At 37.9% G+C, this 20,821-nt stretch overlaps 1 protein-coding gene across 2 annotated transcripts in view; it reads left to right on the plus strand.

Annotated features, from left to right (window-relative positions):
- The window catches only part of CSRNP3 (cysteine and serine rich nuclear protein 3), a 182,405-nt gene that overhangs the window by 153,074 nt on the left and 8,510 nt on the right, over positions 1 to 20,821 (plus strand). For both annotated transcript variants that reach the window (XM_058549164.1, XM_058549165.1), the window contains one exon: positions 6,485 to 6,744. In XM_058549164.1, coding sequence (XP_058405147.1) covers positions 6,485 to 6,744 — 260 coding nt within the window. The remainder of the gene's footprint in view (positions 1 to 6,484; positions 6,745 to 20,821) is intronic.

Raw genomic sequence — 20,821 nt, forward strand, 5'->3', positions numbered from 1 at the left:
CAGCTTGCAGTGTGCTGAGCGGCCTGGGCTGTAGCTGTCAGGAGAGACTCAGGAGAGAGCTACTTCCCTCCACGCAGATCTCTCGCTTGCCTGTGTAGACGTAGCCGACAGACTGAATGGATGACGATGTGACATGCATGTTCATGATCCAAAACAAAGCTTTAGTCATCCAGTGTCTAGGGTCATCTTTTTATATTATTTCTATTCTTGCTAATATTTTTTTGCTTAAATGCATATGCAGTATTTGTACATATCTTGATAGAATACTTATTCACATAGTCTTATATGAGAGGGTTTGTTTTATTTTGTTTTGCTTGTGTTAAGTAGTGATTTAAACAAAGGGTCTCATCTTGAATTATTTCACTCAGAAGCTGCAATGCACGAAAAACATTATTAGTCTCAAGGGCAATCCACTGTGAACATTTTCAACTTAATATTAGAATGGAAAATGCTTATGGCTAAATGGTTAAACTACCTAATCTTGTCTATGAATTATAAACCTATTCCTCCTCTACAGAAGGACTGAAATCAGAATAACTGGTTCTTATGTACATTTATCATATTTTATACGGTCTAGTCTATTTGCTGCTTTACTGGTATGTAAGTTGGTTGGTTGGTTTGAGATGGGAAAGAGTGGCATTTAGGGGCTGGCGAGAGAGATGTGCTATAATTTTAAAAGCATTTAGAGCTGTCATTCACACTATAGGGAACCATATACAAACCTGGACTTGACATCATGAGCACCACTGTAAGTGGGAGCTGCCTTTCCTTGATTTTTGTTTTTAAATGCCACTTTCGTAATAATAAGGGCAGGAGTAAAAGGAAAAAAAAAAAGCCCCTGATTTGCTGTCTATTTGGCAGATTCCGACATTTTCTTACATTTACTGACTCTGTCTCAGTTCTGATTACCTTTTTGGAAATGCAAAGCACTTCAAGTCCAAAATATTGAGTGTACCTCAGTATTGCCTATAAGATGTCCAGTGTTTGAGAGAGTCTCTTTCTTTTGTTTTTGTGTGTTTTTTACCCTTCATAACTGAGTTTAAAGTAACATACTGAATATAAAATAATGTAACATTGATTTGGCCATAGGTAATAGATCATTTTATATTACATACTTAAGGTAATTTGGATTTTGTTCATGGTTGGAAAGAAAATATTCCCAATTAGTCTTTACTTTCGTCTTGCCTCTCATTCACCCATGCCCCAAGATATTTCCATATTATCAGTCTTTTGGAGTTTCTCCCGCTTGAATGATTTCTTGTTGTCCTAAATACCTTACTTGAGCAAAACAATGAAAGACATGACTGGGGCAAGTGTATTAGGGAAACTTAATGATGTAACTTAAAGGAGTAAGATGGGCAGTTAGAACAGGAAGGATTGCTTTTGATAACAAATTTGGCTTCATTTTCAAAGGAACTACTCCCTGATCAAGAGGGGCCAAACTTGACAATCATGTTAAGCTGGAGAAGATGTGACAATATGATTACAGGAAATTTGCAGAAGTCGCTTATAAAGATTAAGGAGATATTTTTTTAATCTTAATAACTTTAACCATTGGAAATTGGTGTAATATCCAAGGTGTTATGCTAATTTCTATACAAAAATATTTTCTTATGAAACTGGATTTTCTGTTTGTAAGCTAGGCTTCATGACTTCATAACTGATTAGATCTTAATTTGTTTTTCAAAAGGTAAGAAACAACCTGCACACTTTTAGAGCCGCTGATTAATTTGGTCTGTATGATTTAAAAACACAAGTTTTTATTGCCCAGGATTTACCAAGATAAACAAATTAATTTCAGCAATCTCACTTTGCTTCTATTAAATTTCCCCCAAATAAATGAAAAATAAACTCAAAATATAGACATAAATCATCTGGTATTTTCCTTTTGAACACAGTGCATAGGAGAGAGAAGTGTACTATTGACTTCAGACGCAAATGGTAGAATTACTATTTTCCACGATTTACCCCTTGTTTAACATCAGACCGGACCATGTGCCTAAGTTAGTGCCAAAATACATGGCTCTGTTTACTACTTTCTGCCTTTCCAGCTATAGCAGGGCTTTGCTGAAAGTCATTGACACTAAGAAGAACAAGTGTACCTTAAGAGGGCGACTGGCTCACTACTCAAGCGTTAGCTCCAAAGTGGCTGCACCATGGTGGACTCAATGGTCCAGCATCCGGTCTTCAATTTTACAGGCCTGGACACGTGATGGTCTCTGTGCATGCAGAGAAGGCAGTCTCAGGTAGAATGATATACGCTTACTAACCACATTCACAAATGGCTGAAGTATACATCTGAAAGCAAACTTGATTATTTTCAGCAAGAAATAAAGTTGATAAGTCAACCAGATAGTCTTGTTGATTTGAAAGTGTATTCCAATCTGTATGAACAGGTTGGCTTAGGAGTGTGGAACTGGAGCAAAGTCGGTTGAATTTTCTTAGAGCCTAATGTGATTGAACTTTGATGCCTCGATATACTCATCTTCTCTGTGGGATGAGAATACTCAGAATATTTGTCCGCTCAGAGCACTGGCTCACCTGGATGGTCCTAGAAACACACTGTCCAATTCTTAGTTTTGGCTTCCACTTTTAATCCACTCTGTTCATGAAATCTTAAATAATTTATGATAAGATTATTTTATCTTATCTACTTACATTCTTACCCTAGCAATGTGAATTAGTCAATTTCCCAATTCTTTTCTCCATTCATTTTTTAAAGCATTTTTCTAAGTTGGATAGTTTCTGGAGATAGTTAATATCAGTCACTCTGTGCTGTTTATTCCTTTAATTTACAAAGGTCAGTATTATCTCCCTAATATGTGATCATTTTACAGTAACACCAGTATGTTCTGATGTGCTAACCATAATGGTGTTCCCAAGAGCTATGTCCTGGGCAGTATACAAAATATTGTTATGTTTAGACACTTCTGCTTCAGGGTGGTAACTGTGAATGAGATCAAAGAAAAGGAGCTGAAAGACACCAAAAAATTAGTATTGTGTATGAAAACAGACTAATAATTTTTCAAAGCAGTAATGAAAGCCACCTTCTCCTCCCTCTCTTTTCTTGCTCTTGACCTCACAAGTAGTCAAGTGAATACTAAACTCTGTAGAGACACAAAGTAGAGTTCAATCATTCTGCAAAGGGCACAAATTACTGGGTAGGTATAGCAGGGAGGTTTCAGATTCCCTAAGGCAGACGTGCTGACTGAATTTAGTCTGTTTTTCCCAGGCTTGAAGAACACAGACGCCTTTTTTATGACTGCATTTTGTGATGTTAGTCAAATTGGGGCCTGGAGGCAGGAGATAGCCCATAAAGGTCCATTCTAGTGCTCCAATTCAATCATCAGAAGAGAGACGTGGGTGGCTCCGAAGTTCAGGAAAGCCACACTTAAAATATCCCCCCCCAAGGCTGACCTTGTAGTATTTCAAAGCTGTCCTTTTAAATATGTTCCATAAGCTTTTTGATCACTGTTTTTACAGTGCTATTTATAATATGCAAATGTGAAAACGATCATAAGCACATTTGAATTATAAACCCTAGTGGATAGAAAGGAGCACTAATGCTAGCATACTTTGACAATGTTAGCTATGCCAAGATCCCAGGTGAAGGGCCCCTGCTCTCTGCCACTATTGTCATCCTAAAAGCCTTAGAAAATCATTTCTAAACTCTGTCTTTGGGAAAGGGTAATCTGGCTTTTTGGGAAATGGTGGTGCAATAGATTCATCCAGAAAGTTGAAGAATTCTTTTTATAACCTAAAAATACAGGTACAGGGTCTAAATAATTTGTGTGTGTGTGTGTGTGTGTGTGAGGAAGGTTGGCTATGAGCTAACATCGATTGCCAATCTCCCTCTTTTTGCTGAAGAAGATTAGCCCTGGGCTAACATCTGTGCCCATCTTCCTCTATTTTTTGTATATGGGATGCCTCCACAGCATGGCTTGATGAGTGGTGTGTCTGTCTGCGCCCGGGATCTGAACCGGTAAACCCCGGGCCGCTGAAGCGGAGCGAGCGAACTTAACCACTACGCCACCGGGCCGGCTCCCTAAATAAATTTTTAAAAAGGGAATTTGTCTAAAGTACCATGAATTGTCTAAAAAATAAGTAAAAAATCATCAGAGGTGTTTATAATAATTATTTTAAATGAATACATTAAAATCTTTTTTTCTTATCTATAAATGTATGGCCTTGAAAGATAATGTCTTAAGGGCATCATTTTTGTGATATGAAGAGTAGAAAAGGTTGAAGGTTATCACCCAAAACCAGAGTCTCTAGCCTGCCGTAAGGTGGTGACGGATGAGGTTGTCAGATAGGGTAGCAGATTACTGAGCAGATTGTTGAATTTTGCTTTCTATGGTGATCTTTTGCATTTTGAGAAATTCTTCTCTCTTTTAAGATGATTTAAACATACAGTTATGAAGCAGATCAGAGCTTTTAAATCAAAGTTGAAAATCGTCTCTGCTACCAGGAGTACAAGTATGTTGCCTTGAACATATGCATAAATAAATGGGAAAATTATGTACATGATTGAAAACATTTGCTTTCTGGCAGTCTCTTCTGGAGAAGTAAAACAGTAGAGAGGAGAGAAAGTTGAGAGAGCTAAACTCTTGCCCAAATGTCATACTTCTCTTACTCTATAATATTCTGAGTCTGTTCATTCTGTCTGAGTTGCTCATCACTGGAAACGGAAGTCCAGCAGCAGTTGATAGCTACATAAGGTAGTATGACACCAAATCTCAGCTTGTTCAACTCCCTTAGAGTAGCCTCAGCCCTCTACTGTGACATGATGGTTAAAAGGCTGGGCTCTGGAATAATGAATCCCAGTTTCACCACTAGTTGCATGACCTTGGCCATAGTATTTAACCTTTGGTGACTTGGTTTCCTCAAAATGGAGACATGGGTAATATCAACCCAAGGAACTGTAAGGATAAAATGAGATAATTCATATAGAGTTCTGTGCATAGTACAGAACTTGGGAAGCACTCCATAAATGTTAGCTTATACTATTTATTGACATACAAAGATTTCTTCTCAGTTCATTGTTTCTGTCTGTTTTTCTACTTGAACATGTGTATTAGTTTTCTAGGGCTGCTGGTACAAAGTACCACCAACTCAGCAGCTTAGAACAACAGAAATTTCTTGTCTCACAGTTCTGGAAACTAGAAGATCAAAATCAAGGTGTTGGCAAGGCCATGGTCTCTCTGTAAGCTGTAGAGGAAGGATCTTTCCTTGTATCTTTCAGCTTCTGGTAGCCCTAGACATTCCTTAGCTTGTGGCAGCGTAATCCCAGTCTCTGCCTTCATCTTCTCATGGGCTTCTCCCTGTGTCTCTTCATGTTATCTCTCTGTGCATGTCTGTGTCCAAATTCTCCCTTTTTATAAGAACACCAGTCAATTCAGATTAAGGCCCTCTCTAATGACCTCATTTTAACTTGATTACCTCTGTAAAGACCCTATTCCCTAATAAGGTTACATTTTGGGATATTGAGGGTTAGGACTTCAACATATTTGGGGGGGGGGGGGAACACAATTCAACCATAACAGCACGATTCTATATCTTTCTCTTCAATTCAGTGTACCTTTCCTTCCCCAGTGGAGAAGTGTCATATAATATGGCACCAGATTGGGAGTTTTTAGGTGTAAGTTTAGCTTTGCCATTAACTAGCTACATTCAAAGAAATCACTCAAATTCTGCAAGCCTGGGTTATTTCACTATAAAATAAAAGAACTGGGCTGGATAATGTCTAACATGTCTTCCAACTCCGAAAGGTCATGATTATAATGTATGACTCTTTTTCTCTCAACTACAGTGTGTATCTCAACTCTCCATGATGCTCTCTGCATCTTGATATCCCTATAACTAGTAATAAAGCTTCTGATATATCTCATGGCATTTTCAATTTGGATTAAAATTCCACTGCTTGTAATGCTATTTAGTGGGGCTTTAGCAAGTGAAATCTTGTTAGATTTAGATTGTAAAAATATCTAAATAGTGCCAGTGAGCCTTTCTCATGAATTTTTATTACTTTTTGGAATTTTCTAAAATTCGAAAATAAACATTTTTTTTCATGCCACACACCTTCCATGTCAAAATAAGATCCAAAGTATGAGGGTTTGTAGTATGTGTCTTTTCTGATTATAGTATAATACAACTCATGTGAAAATCATAAAACCAAAACTTAAGAGGTTAGGGGAAATGAGAAATTAAATTCTGCCAGTGATTCACAGACTATTGGCAATTTTCCTAAAAGTTTGCTTAGACTACCATTATAGAAGGACTTAAAAGTCTACTCCACCACAGCTAGAAGAAAATTTAAAAAAGGAAATAGAAATCTGTACCAACTCTGGGATATAACATTTTTAGCGTCTCCCAGCCAGAAAGGTTGACCATAGATTCAAAATCATCCTGCGGCATTTTCTAATTCTTCACCTCATCTGAAAACTGCTGCCCTAGGTGTTAACTGAATTATCTTTTTCTCTTTCAGCTTCCTCCATTCTCAAAAGGGAGAAGCGGCTGAGGACAAAGAATGTGCATTTTAGTTGTGTCACCGTGTACTACTTCACCAGGAGGCAAGGCTTCACGAGCGTGCCCAGTCAAGGGGGCAGCACCCTGGGCATGTCCAGCCGCCATAACAGCGTGCGCCAGTACACTCTTGGCGAATTTGCGAGAGAGCAGGAGAGGCTCCACCGGGAGATGTTGAGAGAACACCTCAGGGAGGAAAAACTGAACTCTTTAAAACTAAAGGTAAAAAAAAGTTAGAAACTCACTTTCTGCAAAACCTCATATTCTTACCTCCATTTGGTTGAGTTAACCATTTTCATATTTATATTCACGGACCGAACTGGGCATTTTACATAGCAGATTGCCTGCTGAGGCTTTTTTGATTTTTAAAGCAAAAACAGTATAATCTCTTCACTGAAAGCAATGTGGAAAACTTACCTGGCATTGTTTCTTTATTCATTCTATAAATATTTATTATTGAGTGTTGCTAGGTCATAGACTCCGTGCTTGGACTGGGGCTAACTGGTATCAAAAAATTCATGTGATCCTTTCTCTCTTGGAACTTATATATTAATAAGAAAGAAAAATATTAATCATGTAGACAAAATAAAATTACAGCTTCATTTAGTGCTATGAAGGACAGTTGCAAGGAGCTATGAAAGTATATAACAGGGAATTGATGTGGTCCGGAGATCAAGGAAGGTTTCCACAAGGAAGTGATGGTGGAACTGAAATCTGAACAGATAACGAGGTGAAAAGGGTTGGCAAGAGTGGTTCAGGCAGCAGGAAGAGCCAGAGCTGCTTTGTGGCAGGAGGAAGCACAGAGAGCACACAAAGGCTAGTGTGGCTGGGGCAGAGACAAAAAGAGTAGAGTAACATGAAGGAGGTGGGGCTGGGCTTTGTAGGTCACGTGAAGGCATTTTTTTCCTCTTCATCCTAACGCCATCAGAAGTCATCCAAGAGTTTTAAGCACGGGCTTGGAGTGGTGGGATAATATGATTTAATTAATGGTATGATGTGAGAATAGTTTGGGGGGAGTGGCAGCCATTTTAGGGGAGGCATATGGAGTTAGACCAGTTAAGCGGCTATTACAGTAGTCCAGGAGAGAGATGATGGAAGATTAAATTAGACTGATGGTAGGAAAGATAAAGAGAGATAGACAGAGGGAGAAATTTAGCAAGTAAAATCAACAGTCCTTGATGAGAGTTTGGATTTGGAAGGAAAAGAGGGGGACTCCAGAATGACTCCTAAATTTCTGGCTTGCAAAACTGAACGGGCTGTAGGTGATAGTGCCTTTCTCTATGACGAGGATATGACAAGGAATCCAGGAAGAGGAGTAGGTTGGGGCTGAGTGGGGAGAGGGGTAGATAATGAGATCATTTTTGAACATACTGATTTTGAGAGTCTTTTGAGTTATTAAAGAGATGTCAGGGAGATGTCCAGGTGGAGAGACCTATTGTTGTGCCACATTAGAGATTAAGTGGAGAGAAACACAGCTCAGAAACTTGTTTCATCCATCAGAGACACTCTTTATATTTGTATTGATTCATCAACCTATCAATATATAGGAAATGCTCTCCCATCATTGTCTAATGACAAAGGAAATCTTTCTTAGATAATCCAGGGTACTTAACATAAAGAGTCGTTCATTAAACGGCTGAAATACCATAAGCACACCTGTGTTACCTGTACCTTTAGTTTCCAGTATAAAGTCAGGAGGCAGAGGTGTAAAGTGTTTCAAAACACCTTGTTTTTATGTATTTTGCAATTTACGTATGTGCATTATTCCCAGTTGCACAAGAAGCCAGTTGCTTAAATTAAGTACAGCCTAGCCTAGAGCATATCTCATGTTTCCTTTGGTGGTATTTTTGACAGGTTTCACTGAAAGTCCCTTAAGATTTTTTGTTAGCAATCCATTATTATTGTTGTTGTTTTTTATGATTTCTTTCCATGTAGCTTAATTCAATAATAATTCTCAGAATTTCTTCTGAAATCCACCCTCTCTCTTTCTAACCCACTACAAACCAACTCTAACCTCTACCCAAAGAGTGAAGTCATTCTCCAATTCAAATACAGGCAGAACAATAGTAATGGCTGCCATTCATTAAGTGATATTTTATTTGCCAGGCATTTTATAAACATTATTTAATTTAATCCTAACAAAGACCCAGTGGGATAGGTGAATTATGAGACCATGTGTACAACTGAAGAAAAAAAGCACAAAGATGTTAAATAACTGGCTCACTTAATAGAAAACTGGTTATATTATCCTGTTACGTCCTATTCCAGAATTAATTGATTATCCCCTACAGGCATAGGGAAAGACAATCTCTGGACCTATAGGGAGTCATCCCTTTCTGGGATTTGGTACTGTGTGCAGTGGTTTTTAACAGCTGGAGGCTGTAATTCTATCTGAGAACCAAAAGATTTATTATGGTGAACTTTGAGACACATGGTGCATGTGATGAATGTTAGGGGGGAGCCACACGCCTACAGGAACCTTCTTCCATATCAGGCAGTGATGTATTCTGATAAGTATAATTTGTATTCAGCTATTTCTATGCTTCTTATTTTTAACAAGCTGAGGAAGAAAAGAAGCAAAAGGAGCATTTTCTTATTGATTCATTTTTCTCATCGTGCTTAGTGTTGGAAGTTGCAGAGGCAATCGTCCAGGGGGTGTCATGTCTTGGTTTGTCATTGATAAGTGAAAACATGCAGGTTTCTCTTTTGGTGAAGATATAAACAAAAGGCATTTGGATATCATCACTCCTTCCAAATGACCATCAAACAAAAAGATAATGAGATTCTGAGGTGATCTGATATTAGCCTCACGGTACTGAAAGTATTCAGAAACTCAGAAACACGTGTCACATGAAATTAATAAAAGATCACAGCAATGTGGACCAGTTTGCTAAAAAAATCTGAGGAGAATTAATGGAGGAAAGCTTGTGTATTTTAACTGTAATTCCTCTAGTATATTAACTTTTAGGATTTTTAAAATATCATTGACTATACTTGTCTAAGGTTTAACTATCTGAAATCTAAAATTAGCTATCCAAAAACATGAGCTATCCAAAAATTTCACTCTGATACTTGAAATTTCACTTTTAATATAACTTTTATTTTGAAACATAAATACCTGTGAGGTAAGTAACAAAATAAATGTAGCTAAATTGATTCCATTATTTTAACTGGGGCAGCAGGAGGATTACTGGCCCAGAGAAGGGTCCAAAGTGGAAAGCAAGGATTGTTAAAGACAAACTTTGCCACCTTGGTTTTGCCTGGAGGTGGTCGTCTCTGAATGGCAGTGAACTGCCTATAGGGTAAGAAGAGAGAGGGCAGCCTCTGACAAGACACTTTCCAAAGCCCTCATTATCAAACATTTTTCAAAGCCCTCAGTATGGAGACCAGATAAAATGCCACCAGAAACTCATTGAACTTGGAACTGGGAAGTTTCCCTCCTACTTATTTGAGAAACAACAGCCCCAGAACAGTAAGGAGAAGTTTCTCTTTCCGCTGTGCCTCCACATCTTTCCAGGGTGCCTCTCTTGGTTCCCAATAGAGAATTTATACAATGGCACCTCCTCCAATGAGGCCTTAATAGTGAAAGATTAGTAAAAAGAAACATACACATACCTGCTTTTTGATGTTTCCTTATAATAAATATTTTTGAAACAAAATAAGAATAGAAATTTAGTTTTTTATTGTAAAATTGCTTCTTATTTGGTAATTCATCTCAATCAAATCGAGTCAGATATATTGAGAAATAATATATACAGTTAGATTTGTAGAACAAATCCAATTCCATTTTGGGTGTTGAAATATGTCTTTTTTGTTGGTTGTGTTGGTGTTCCAAACATTGTCTAAAAACAATTAATGGAGAAAGCTGATTGAATAAAATACATGTTCCTAGAAGAAATAACTAGCTTTAGATTTCTAAATTACAGAGCACAGTCCTATTTCTCTGTCAAGCCCATTGAAACATGTCATACTCTTCACAGTAATCAGTGTAGTCATCTTAATACTATACTCTTTTCCAAATTAAGTGCTTAGATTTCATCATCTGCACCACATTATTGAACAATTACATTAGCCTTTATTCCCATTTCACATGTATCTGTAAAATGCATTAGGCAGCCATTTGTATGTTTCAAAGAGGCTTGGCATTCCAATTGCCTCTGGGTTATATCTTACTGGATTCTACTACCTTGTTCTGGGAAATCTAATTTAGCTTTCACAGCTTTGACTGCCCTCTCTTTCTCAATGTTTTTTCAATCTTAGTTTTTCTTCCTCTCCTATCTGAGATCAAAAGTCTATCTCCACTCTGGTACCATTTCCAATCGCTTTCCGGGGTTATATAGTTTTCTCAATTTTTGAGTCATGTATTTCTTAAGTAATTCTTGGTTATTTGCTCTCTTTCCTCTTAAAGAAAGAGTTGCCAGATGGTAACTCTTTCTTTAATGATAAACCTTTTAAAAATCTCTATCTAAATCTTCTTCACTGCAAATCTTACATTTATGACTGTGCTTTATTCACTTAGTGACTTACCCATGCAACATTATAATTCTCCTCCTTCACCTCCAGCCCTGCCCCTTGTATCCCTTCAACAGTCTTGTGATTTAACTAACCTCCAGATAAAGATCCTAAACATTCCAGGAGATATAAGAGATTAGCGGCTTGTGAGAGATGGTTGACATAGGCTATTATCTCTAACCTGTAATTTCCAAATTTCTGGATGTGTTTTTAACTGTTTCCTCATACTGCAGTTCTTTATTAGATAGGTCAGATTTGCTGGTCATGGTGTTTTTTAACTCCACTTGTCCCTATAGAACATGTCTGCTGGACTCTGCAGAGATTACTCAAGAGCGTACTTAGGGGCAGTTCTTCTAGAATGCATCCCTAAATAGAGGCCTGCTCCAACACCAATGGAAAACTTGGATGTCCCAAATACCTGCCATGTCATATGCACAATCTATTTGGTTACAATACACCTAACCAAAGTGGGGAAGACTGAAAGCCTGGGCTTCAGCCCTGAGCAAATGCAATACATTTAAGAATAAGTTCTTTCAAAATATGGCTGGTATTTTAATTTTAGTGGAGCAATTAAGCATATGTAATCAGATCTCTACATTCTTCCTGTGCAATAAACATTGATCTTCTAGTTCAGAAGAAGTCAATGGAAATGATTCTCCTGATTAAAATATGGTGTGCTAGAGCCAGCTTGCAAAAGTTACTCACTAACGTGGACTGGGCACATCTCTTCCCAATGGTAGCTTGAAATCGACCATGATGGGAGTGTTTACACCTTGGGACTTGACAAACACAACAAATTAGAACATTTTTTTTTTCCAGAGACCGAGTTTTTAAATATTTACCAGCACACTGTTGGATTCATGGCTTATTAGCTGCTACTAATGGAAGCAATGTTGGTCTAAACCAGAAGCGAGGATAAAGGAATGTATGAAAAGTTTATATGTCTTATATGTTGACATTAGCATCCTTTCTGGTGCCTTTGTGGTGAGGTGTAAGCCAAGGACTCCTTGTAAATTCAGGTTGTTGAAATTCTTATAGGCTGACAAAGCAACCAAACGTCCTGGGTCTTTGAGGGCATAATTAAATTGGTTCCAATTTGCCACCTGCAATTAACAGCTAATGAGCCAAAGAATTCTACTACAAAATTTGACTGAATATCAAAATGATATGAATGTTTTCCTTTAGTTTGCCAGAGACCTTAGTGACTAGGTCATTTATCCAACTCATACTATGAAACCAGGAATTCCTTCTATCAAATACATATCCGATACGGATTTTTGCCTCTTATTGCACATCTTTAGCAATCCAGAGCACACTGTTTTTTGAGATAGTCCATTCCATTTATGCAGCTTGAATTGTTAGAAAGGTCTTCTTTACATTGACCAACCTGCTACCATCTAATTATACCTTTTGACCCTAATTCTGCCCTCTAGGCACACAGAATCAATCTGGTCCCTATTCTCCAAACTCCAAGTGTTTGAAAGCGTTAATGGACGTGCAAATATTTGGCAATAGGTTATATGAGTTCCATGTGGTTCTGTTCTATAGGATTAAACATCCCTAGTTCTTTTCACTAATCCTCCTAGGGCGTGGTTTTCAGACACTTTATCGCCCTGGTTACCTTCTTCTGGATATAATGCTGTTTATTAGTGTCCACCTCAAAATATGGTACTTGACCTAGGCTTGGTACTCCAGATGGGATCTGTCCAGTATATAGGAATATGTTACATTATCCCCTCTCAGGATGTGGGTGCTCTGTCTGTGGGTATAGTTACAGCAGCTTTTTGGACCTTGATCATTTTGTTTGTTCATATTAAGCTGGTAGTAAGTAAAACAACAGCAACAACAAAAAAGAAAAACAAGAAAGCAAACAAACAAAACCCAGGTAAGTCAGGTCCACATCATTATACAAGTCAAAACTTTATATCTCCAGGGCAAGAATCCTCTTTGGTGCTGGACATGGCGTACAGAGAGTGATAAATAAAGTTTTGTTTTTTAATCTGAATAAACCTGATCTTGTCATCTGTCATGCTGATGTGTTTAGCCTGCCTTTTAGGTCTTCATCCAAGACACGATTTAAAAACTAAATTTAACAAGACACAGCCAAGTTCAGGATATCTTCTCAGAGTAGTGATCCTCAGGAGAAAAGGGAGAGCTTCCTCTTCACCATCCCTCCATGACCTCCATTGAGACTCGTTGCCATGGTGGACCACTGCTATGATAGAATGTATGTGTGTCACATCCCTAATTCCCAGCCTCATTGATGGTGCAGAAGATCTGAGCGTCACTGGTCTTGGAGAGACTTTCAACTGCTCAAATAACTAAAAATTCATGTATCTAACCATACTCTTAATCAGCTCACTTTCCCTTCTTCCATGTAAAGAACATAAGAAATTTTGTTTGAAAATCTCAGAACTAGATCAGTGGTTTCCCAGTTGTGTTCCATGGGGTCAGAGCTCTGTGTACCCACTTTTATCTATCTTATATGTTGATGTTCTGCATGGAGTTTAATTTGACAAATGGACATTCTTTCTTTAGTGAGCCCAAGAAATATTCTAGTAGTCACTTCTCTCTTTCTTCACATATAGAGACCATCTGTTTAAATAATCCTGTCTAGAATAGTACCTAGAATTAGCTTTTTTTTTTCAACAATTCACTCCTATTTTGATCATCTTTTAATTCTTTTCCCCATGACTCTTCACAGATATTAGACTGAACAATCATAACTTCAGGCAATAAAAAATTGCTCAAAAGCATAAATTGTCTGGACTGGGGATTCTTACATAAAATAGCTGAATATTCTTTCGCTGTCTCCCCACTTCTTTTTTACATTAAATCTTTCCTAACATATCTGTTCTCCCATTTCTGGTTTGAAGGTTTTTCTGCTTGATAGAGACTATTGCTTCCTCAGAATAGGAAGTAAATAATTCTGCTTTGTGCCTTTGTATCTACTCTTCCATTTTTTTGGTCTATCATTTCGTCCTCCCTGTTACTTCTATAACTTGCACATACATTTTGTTGCACTTACCACACTGTATCATATTTATTGCATGGTTATCTCCCCAGCATACTGGAAGCTCCTTTGATGGCAGAATTGTCATATATCTGTAAACCCTGATACCTGGTACAGTAAATGGCAGTATAGCATAGTGATTAAGAATATTCATTCACAAAAATATTTATTAGAGGCTGGCCCCATGGCCTAGTGGTTAAATTTGGCACACTCTGCTTCGGCGGCCCTGGATTCAGTTCCAGGCGCAGACCTACACCACTAATCAGCAGCCGTGCTGTGGCGGTGACCCACATACAAAGTAGGGGAAGATTGGCACAGATGTTAGCTCAGGTCATGTCTCCCTCAAGCAAAAAGAGGAAGATTGGCAACAGATGTTAGCTCAGGGTGACTCTTCCTCAGGAAAAAAAAAAAATTATTAATCAATTACTATGGGACTGCAATTAACAAAGTTCTGGGGACACAGTGATGAGCCACACAGACACGATCTCTATTCTCAATGTGTTCACATTATGATGGGGGAGATATACATGAAACCAGTCACCAAAACTAATATTACAAAATGAGGCAGCATACTATGCTGATTAAATGCAGGCCAGAGTAAAGGAGTTAAAAGTCCACTGGGAAAATCAAGAGTAACACATTATTTCAACAGTGGTAGCTGTCACTTGAACCAGCTTCTGCTGGCATCTTCTTTAGAAAGGCCACCTCCACATACCCACAAAATAGGTACCCACAGGAAATGCTAACTGGTGAGGATGTCGTATCTTCAGCTTGTTTCCTGTTTTCTTCTGTTCTGAGCTCTTATTCTCTGTGTCTGAATCATATTTTTCATTTGTGAATGAGCTAATTCTCAGGAAGCTTGTTCTGCTCTTTTGTCTCCTGCCCCACAGCACTGAGACCAGCTCTTGGAGTATGGCTGCAACCGAATCCTTTCTTTTTTCTTCCGTATAGTTTTCTACTATTAGTCTAAGAATTTTTCCTCTAAACTGGTCTTGCGAGCCTGGCTCAAGCTCTGAGGTCAAATAGACCTGAGTTTGATTCTCTGTACACCTACTAATTAACTATGTAGCTACATTTTGGCAAATTATCTTCTCAAGTCTCCAATTTTTTCAACTATAAAAAAAATGCTTACTTCATTAGATTGCTGTGCAAATTAGGTGAGATAGTTTATGTAAAGTATGGAGCTCAATGACTGGTTTTCAATATATGGTAGCTTGGCTCATTCTCAACATCATCACTAACATTATAATAGGCAGTAATCAGTGTTTGTGGAATTGAATTATTTTTCACATTCTTATTTCCACTATCAATTTTACATGTGTTAATAACTTGGTAGTAACCAGGAGATTTTATTACTAAGGACACCTTTTAACTGCTGAAAGGAAGTGTTTTTATTTTCGTGGGTTTTTGTTTTGAGTCATTTTAGTTAGTCCACATTTTCAGTATTGTTTCCTTCTCCATAATCATTTTGCATTGAATTAGTTTTTTTCAGGCAGCTAATTCACCCAAAATTTCATCTCATTGGATTTATAGTGGAATTCATCTGCTGCATGATATGGCAAAAAAAAAGATCAAATGCTGATTTTTATTTAAGCCCCGCCCAGTACTTGGCCAAAAGCAGTCTGAGAATCACTCCACTGATTCTGACAGCAGTGTGTCCCATACTTCAAATGTGTTTAGATGAGAAAAGGTTTATACTGTACTGGACTTTGGAAACTGTTTGCTTATACTTATCAGTACAAATCAGACAAACTTCCAAAATTAAGATGTTTATTCTATCTGTTTAAAAAAAGTTATAGTCATTTGTGGAATGAGTCTGGACAAGTTTACACAGTGGCTCAAGAACTAAGTTTCATCTTAAGTATCATCATTGGAACAAAACACACAAACACACACACACACAACAGAGTACTTGACCTTGAGATCTTCCAATACAGTATAAATAAACGCACACAGATGTAGGATAAATATAAAATAAGATAAAGATCATTAGATCAAATCATGAGTTAAGTCATTACTTATCACCTCTAAGGTGACTAAGGCAGGGGAACAGAGGATCTACTCTCTAAAGGCCAACTCTTTATTTACTTTTTTTCCTTTGCTTATGGACCAAGACAGGAAGGGATCCCATACGAGTCCAGTCATCTGGATAATTTGCAAGCTGATGAAAGCATCATGCTTTGTCCCATCTCAGGCCTTTGAAACTATTGTTGCTCAGTGTGGAATGCATTCTGCCTCCACTTGTTCATCTAACTGCTCTCCATCTTCAGAGTTAAGCTTAGATGTGAAAGTCTTCCCTTCTCACCCCACCTCCAGCTCCACCTCTAGGTGGCCCCTCCTATATACTCTCATGCCCAGTGTTCACCTTCAGCCAGGAAATCCTTATGAACTGGATTAAAATTACTAGATTCCTCATCTCTTTACTTCAATCCTTTGAGATCAAGACCTGTTTCTTGTGCATTGATATACCTAATGCCTAATACAAAAGCACAAAAGACTAATCAGTATATATTAAATATATAAAAACAGTGTGTATATGTAATTATCGTGGCAGTTAAGAGTACAAGCTGTAGAGTCAAATATCTAGGATTGTGACTTCTTGCACAACCTCACTACTTGCGATCTTGGGCAAGTTATTTAGCACTCCTGTGCCTCAGTTTCCTCTTCAGTTAAATGGAGATAATGATAATATCTACCTTATGATATTTTTGTGATGCTAAGTTAATGCAGATAAAGTGTTTAGAGCAATGTTGGGCACACAGATTAAAAAACTGTAGTCATTAATATTGTTATCATTTTATATCTGTTTCCCCCACTTCCAATCTCTCTTTTTTTTACACACACATGGACACAGAAACAGAAGCATGTTTGAGGGTTAGGATTATTTGGTGGTCTCCTTAAGCCACGTTTTTGGCAAGCTTTCTTTGAGCTCTTGGGAAGGCAATGTTATTTTGGGGAGAGAGCACAAAACTAGAAATGGTCCAAGGCCCGGATTGCCTTCTAGGGGGTCTATCTCAAAAGATAGCATTGCTTTGAATGTGCTGATTACTTTGCATGCATTTATTTTATAGACAGAATAGCTTTTAGACACATTGTGCTTAATTCCATGCTGGAGTCCCAGCCCTGCATTATGTACTATGGGAAACTTAGAATCTATCTGTGAGATACTGGGAAAAACATACTAAAATAGAGGTCAGGGGGGACGGCCCGGTGGCTTGGCGGTTAAGTGCGCATGCTCGGCTGCTGGCGGCTGGGTTCGGATCCTGGGCGCGCACTGACGAGCCGCTTCTCCGGCCATGCTGGGGTCGCGTCCCACGCGCAGCGACTGGAAGGATGTGCAACTATGACATACAACTATCCACTGGGGCTTTGGGGAGGGAAAAAAGGAGGAGGATGGGCAATAGATGTTAGCTCAGAGCCAGTCTTCCTCAGCAAAAAGAGGAGGATTAGCCCGGATGTTAGCTCAGGGCTGATCTCCCTCACAAAAAAAAAAAAAAAAAAAAATAGAGGTCAAGGAATTAGGTTTTACAAGCATGTTTTGCAGAGGTCCAAATTAATCTGGACCTCATCATGCCTAATATAAGGAGGCTGCATCTGATGAAATAAAGTCTGAAGATTCAATGAGTCTATTTTGAGATATGAAGACATTTAAAGGTAACACTCATGTCAAGAGAAAAATATGTTATATGTATATACAATAGAATACTACTCAACCATGAGAAAGAAGGATGTCCTACCATTTGTGACAACATGGATGGACTTTGAGGGCATTATGCTATGTGAAATAAGTCAGAGAAAGACAAATAATGTATGATATTACTTATATGTGGAATCTAAAAAAGTACTACTCATGGAAACAGACAGTAGAATGATGGTTACCAGCTGCTCGAGGGTGGGGGAAATGGGGAGATGTTGGTCAAAGCGTACAAACTTCCAGTCATAAGGTGAATAAGTTCTGGAGATCTAATGTACAGCATAGCGATTGTAGTTGACAATACTGTATCATATACTCGCAAGTTGCTAAGAGAATATATCTGAAATGTTCTCACCACGAAAAAGAAATGGTAATTATGTGATATGATGGAGATGTTAGCTGATGCTACAGTGGTAATCATTATACGATCTATAAGTGTATCAAATAAACACATCGTCCGCCTTAAACTCACACATTGTTATATGTCAATTGTATCTCTATAAAGTTGGGGGGAAAAGAGAAAAAAATGTACAAAATGAACATTCTTGTGACGATGGGTCATGGAGTAAAGGAGTCAGCAAAAGTAGATGAGATGATCTTGGAAGACTCCCTGGTTTCTTTGCACTAGGTCTTGAGAGAATGACAGGTCTTGAGAGAATGACATGAGTTGTGGACAGAAATAGGGAGCTCATTGACTTTTTTCCCTTTTGCTCTAATATGAGAAAATGCATTTGAAAATAATCTATGAAATACTCTGATTTTACAGAGTATTTAAACTCAGTAGGTTTGGCCTGGGTTTCAAAGGAGGAAATGGGTGTAGACTGGAGAGAGCTGGGGAAGGACTTCCGAGGGGATAGAAGAGAATAATATCTTTCGATGGTTACATAACAAACCAGAAATTATGAGGAGGGGAAGATCAGCCAATTGATGAACTAGAATATTTCCAGTTTTCGTTAGAAATGGCAGAGATGATATTGGAGAGACAAGGATAAAACCTAGCCAGATCACTTCAATGTTAATGTGAGATTTTGAAAATCTAGAATTAGGGCCCCTGTGGGTTTTTGAACAAGAGTGAAAACAGTACATAGCTCTGTGTGAAGGACTTTCAGATTCTTAGTGGAATTTTTATTTTGAAATGAAATTGTCTACTGTAATTTGTATGTGGGAATAAGAGATGCAGATTTTATTTCTAAGAGCACTTATATTTGGAGTAAGCATCTTCCGTAGTTTATGTGAGATACAGTTGGTTTTTTTTTTAATTTTTAGATGCCGATTAGTTATTCACATTGCCCTAAAAATTTTCATTGATATGATAGCAACTATTATTTTTTTAAAAATCAAAACCTGTTAATATAAAATAGGGGATTTTTTTGTAGTTTTTATAACGTTACCAGTTACACGAAGGAGGATAAATATTATAGAACATGGAGATTAAGTAGGAAGGAAGTATTGAAATGAATCAAGATAACCAAGTCCTGGATGCTCTACATGCGCTGTGGAGTCAGAAGCTTGAGGAGGTTCACATAGGCAGGCCAAGCCTTAATGAAAACAAATCTAAACACCCTAGAGGTGACAAGATGGGAAAGGTAGCTCTCTTATTCGTTAATGCAGCTTTACCAATCACAGAGGACTGAGTATATGTGAGGCAATTACACACTTGAATTCCTTAGAAAATCAGATCTTTACAGATAGAAAGATGCTTCTGTTAGCAAATAAGAATTAACGAAAATGATAAAAGCAACCAATCAAAGTAACCTCCTAGTAGTGGACATCACAGGAACTTGGACAGCTTAACCAATACATATTTATAAAGAAATGCCAAGAAAGGAAATACATTGCAGATGACACTGAGAAACAAAACCCAATGAAAGGGAATACCCATCTTTGCAAGAACACAGATTTAAGCTCTGAAATATTCAAAAAATATAGTTTAGTAGCTTTTGAAAATGCATTTCAGGGACCCTTTGTAATATATTTAATACATACTTGCTACTATGTTGTTTCCTCTACTTGAGGGCAAAGACTAGTCTTCTATTTGTTTTTCAATACATTCAGCGTTGTCTGGTTTGGGATTTTTTAGTCAATAATAAATATTCTTATCCAAGTATTGATCTTTTTCCTCTGAACATGAGAGAATGATATCTGATGTCACCAGAGTATTTTAACTGTGTAATGACTGAACTGTTATTAAGATCAAAAAGCATGGTAATAATTACAATTAATGAAGTTTATGATATAACACACTGAAAAATTAAAGAATCAAAATAGCTTCTGTATTTAGAACTTTCTTGAATAATCCCTTTTGGAGTTTCTGCATTTATCCCTGTGCTGCTTCTCAGAATACATTTCTTGCTCATATTCAGAGAAAATATCTCTTTCTAAATGTTATTTTTGTGAAAGAAACATAATATGTGGTGGTATAACAATAAGTGAAATACTGATTCAGGGTTTATTGATGGATGAAATTAATTTAGAAAAGAAATATAAATAGAAGCAGAATAGTTACAGGTATATGAGATACAGTTGCCCACACGAGCTATTATGCAGAAGGTATTGCTTTGGGCACAGGTTCTTGTGAACTCCTTTGAGGGCTGAGTTTATTGTTTCAGTTGCCCATTGGAGAGAGCCTGCCGGCACTGCCCTCTGCTCCCTGTCTTACTGAGAGCACGCTGACCTGACTGATTACTTCATATCAAGCCCTCATTCTTGGAATGTTCTGTAGGGTAACCGTGTTTGTAATCCCAGTAGCACAGTGCAGCACAAGTTTATTTCCTAGTCCATGATTTTGCTGGAGACCAAGATAGGGTCGTTATTTCAAGGACAACATGTTTGCTGATTTAGGTGGCAACGGCTTCCGCTAAGATGCTATCACCTCTGAACAAGGACACATTTATCCCAACATCAGAGCTGCCCGTCACGAACGGAGTGTAAAGATAGCCTTCACTGATGGGCATCTGTAACCTTTGGTCTCTTTCACATCGCACTGGTTAAAAGCTCTAAGAACTATAGCTCCTAACCTCAGGAGGTTAGAGTTCCAATTAACAGTCTTCTGTTACCAGTACATTTAAAAGCCTCTCATT

The sequence above is a fragment of the Diceros bicornis genome, chromosome 10 (genome assembly GCF_020826845.1).
Source record: "Diceros bicornis minor isolate mBicDic1 chromosome 10, mDicBic1.mat.cur, whole genome shotgun sequence".
NCBI classification, from domain to species: domain Eukaryota; kingdom Metazoa; phylum Chordata; class Mammalia; order Perissodactyla; family Rhinocerotidae; genus Diceros; species Diceros bicornis.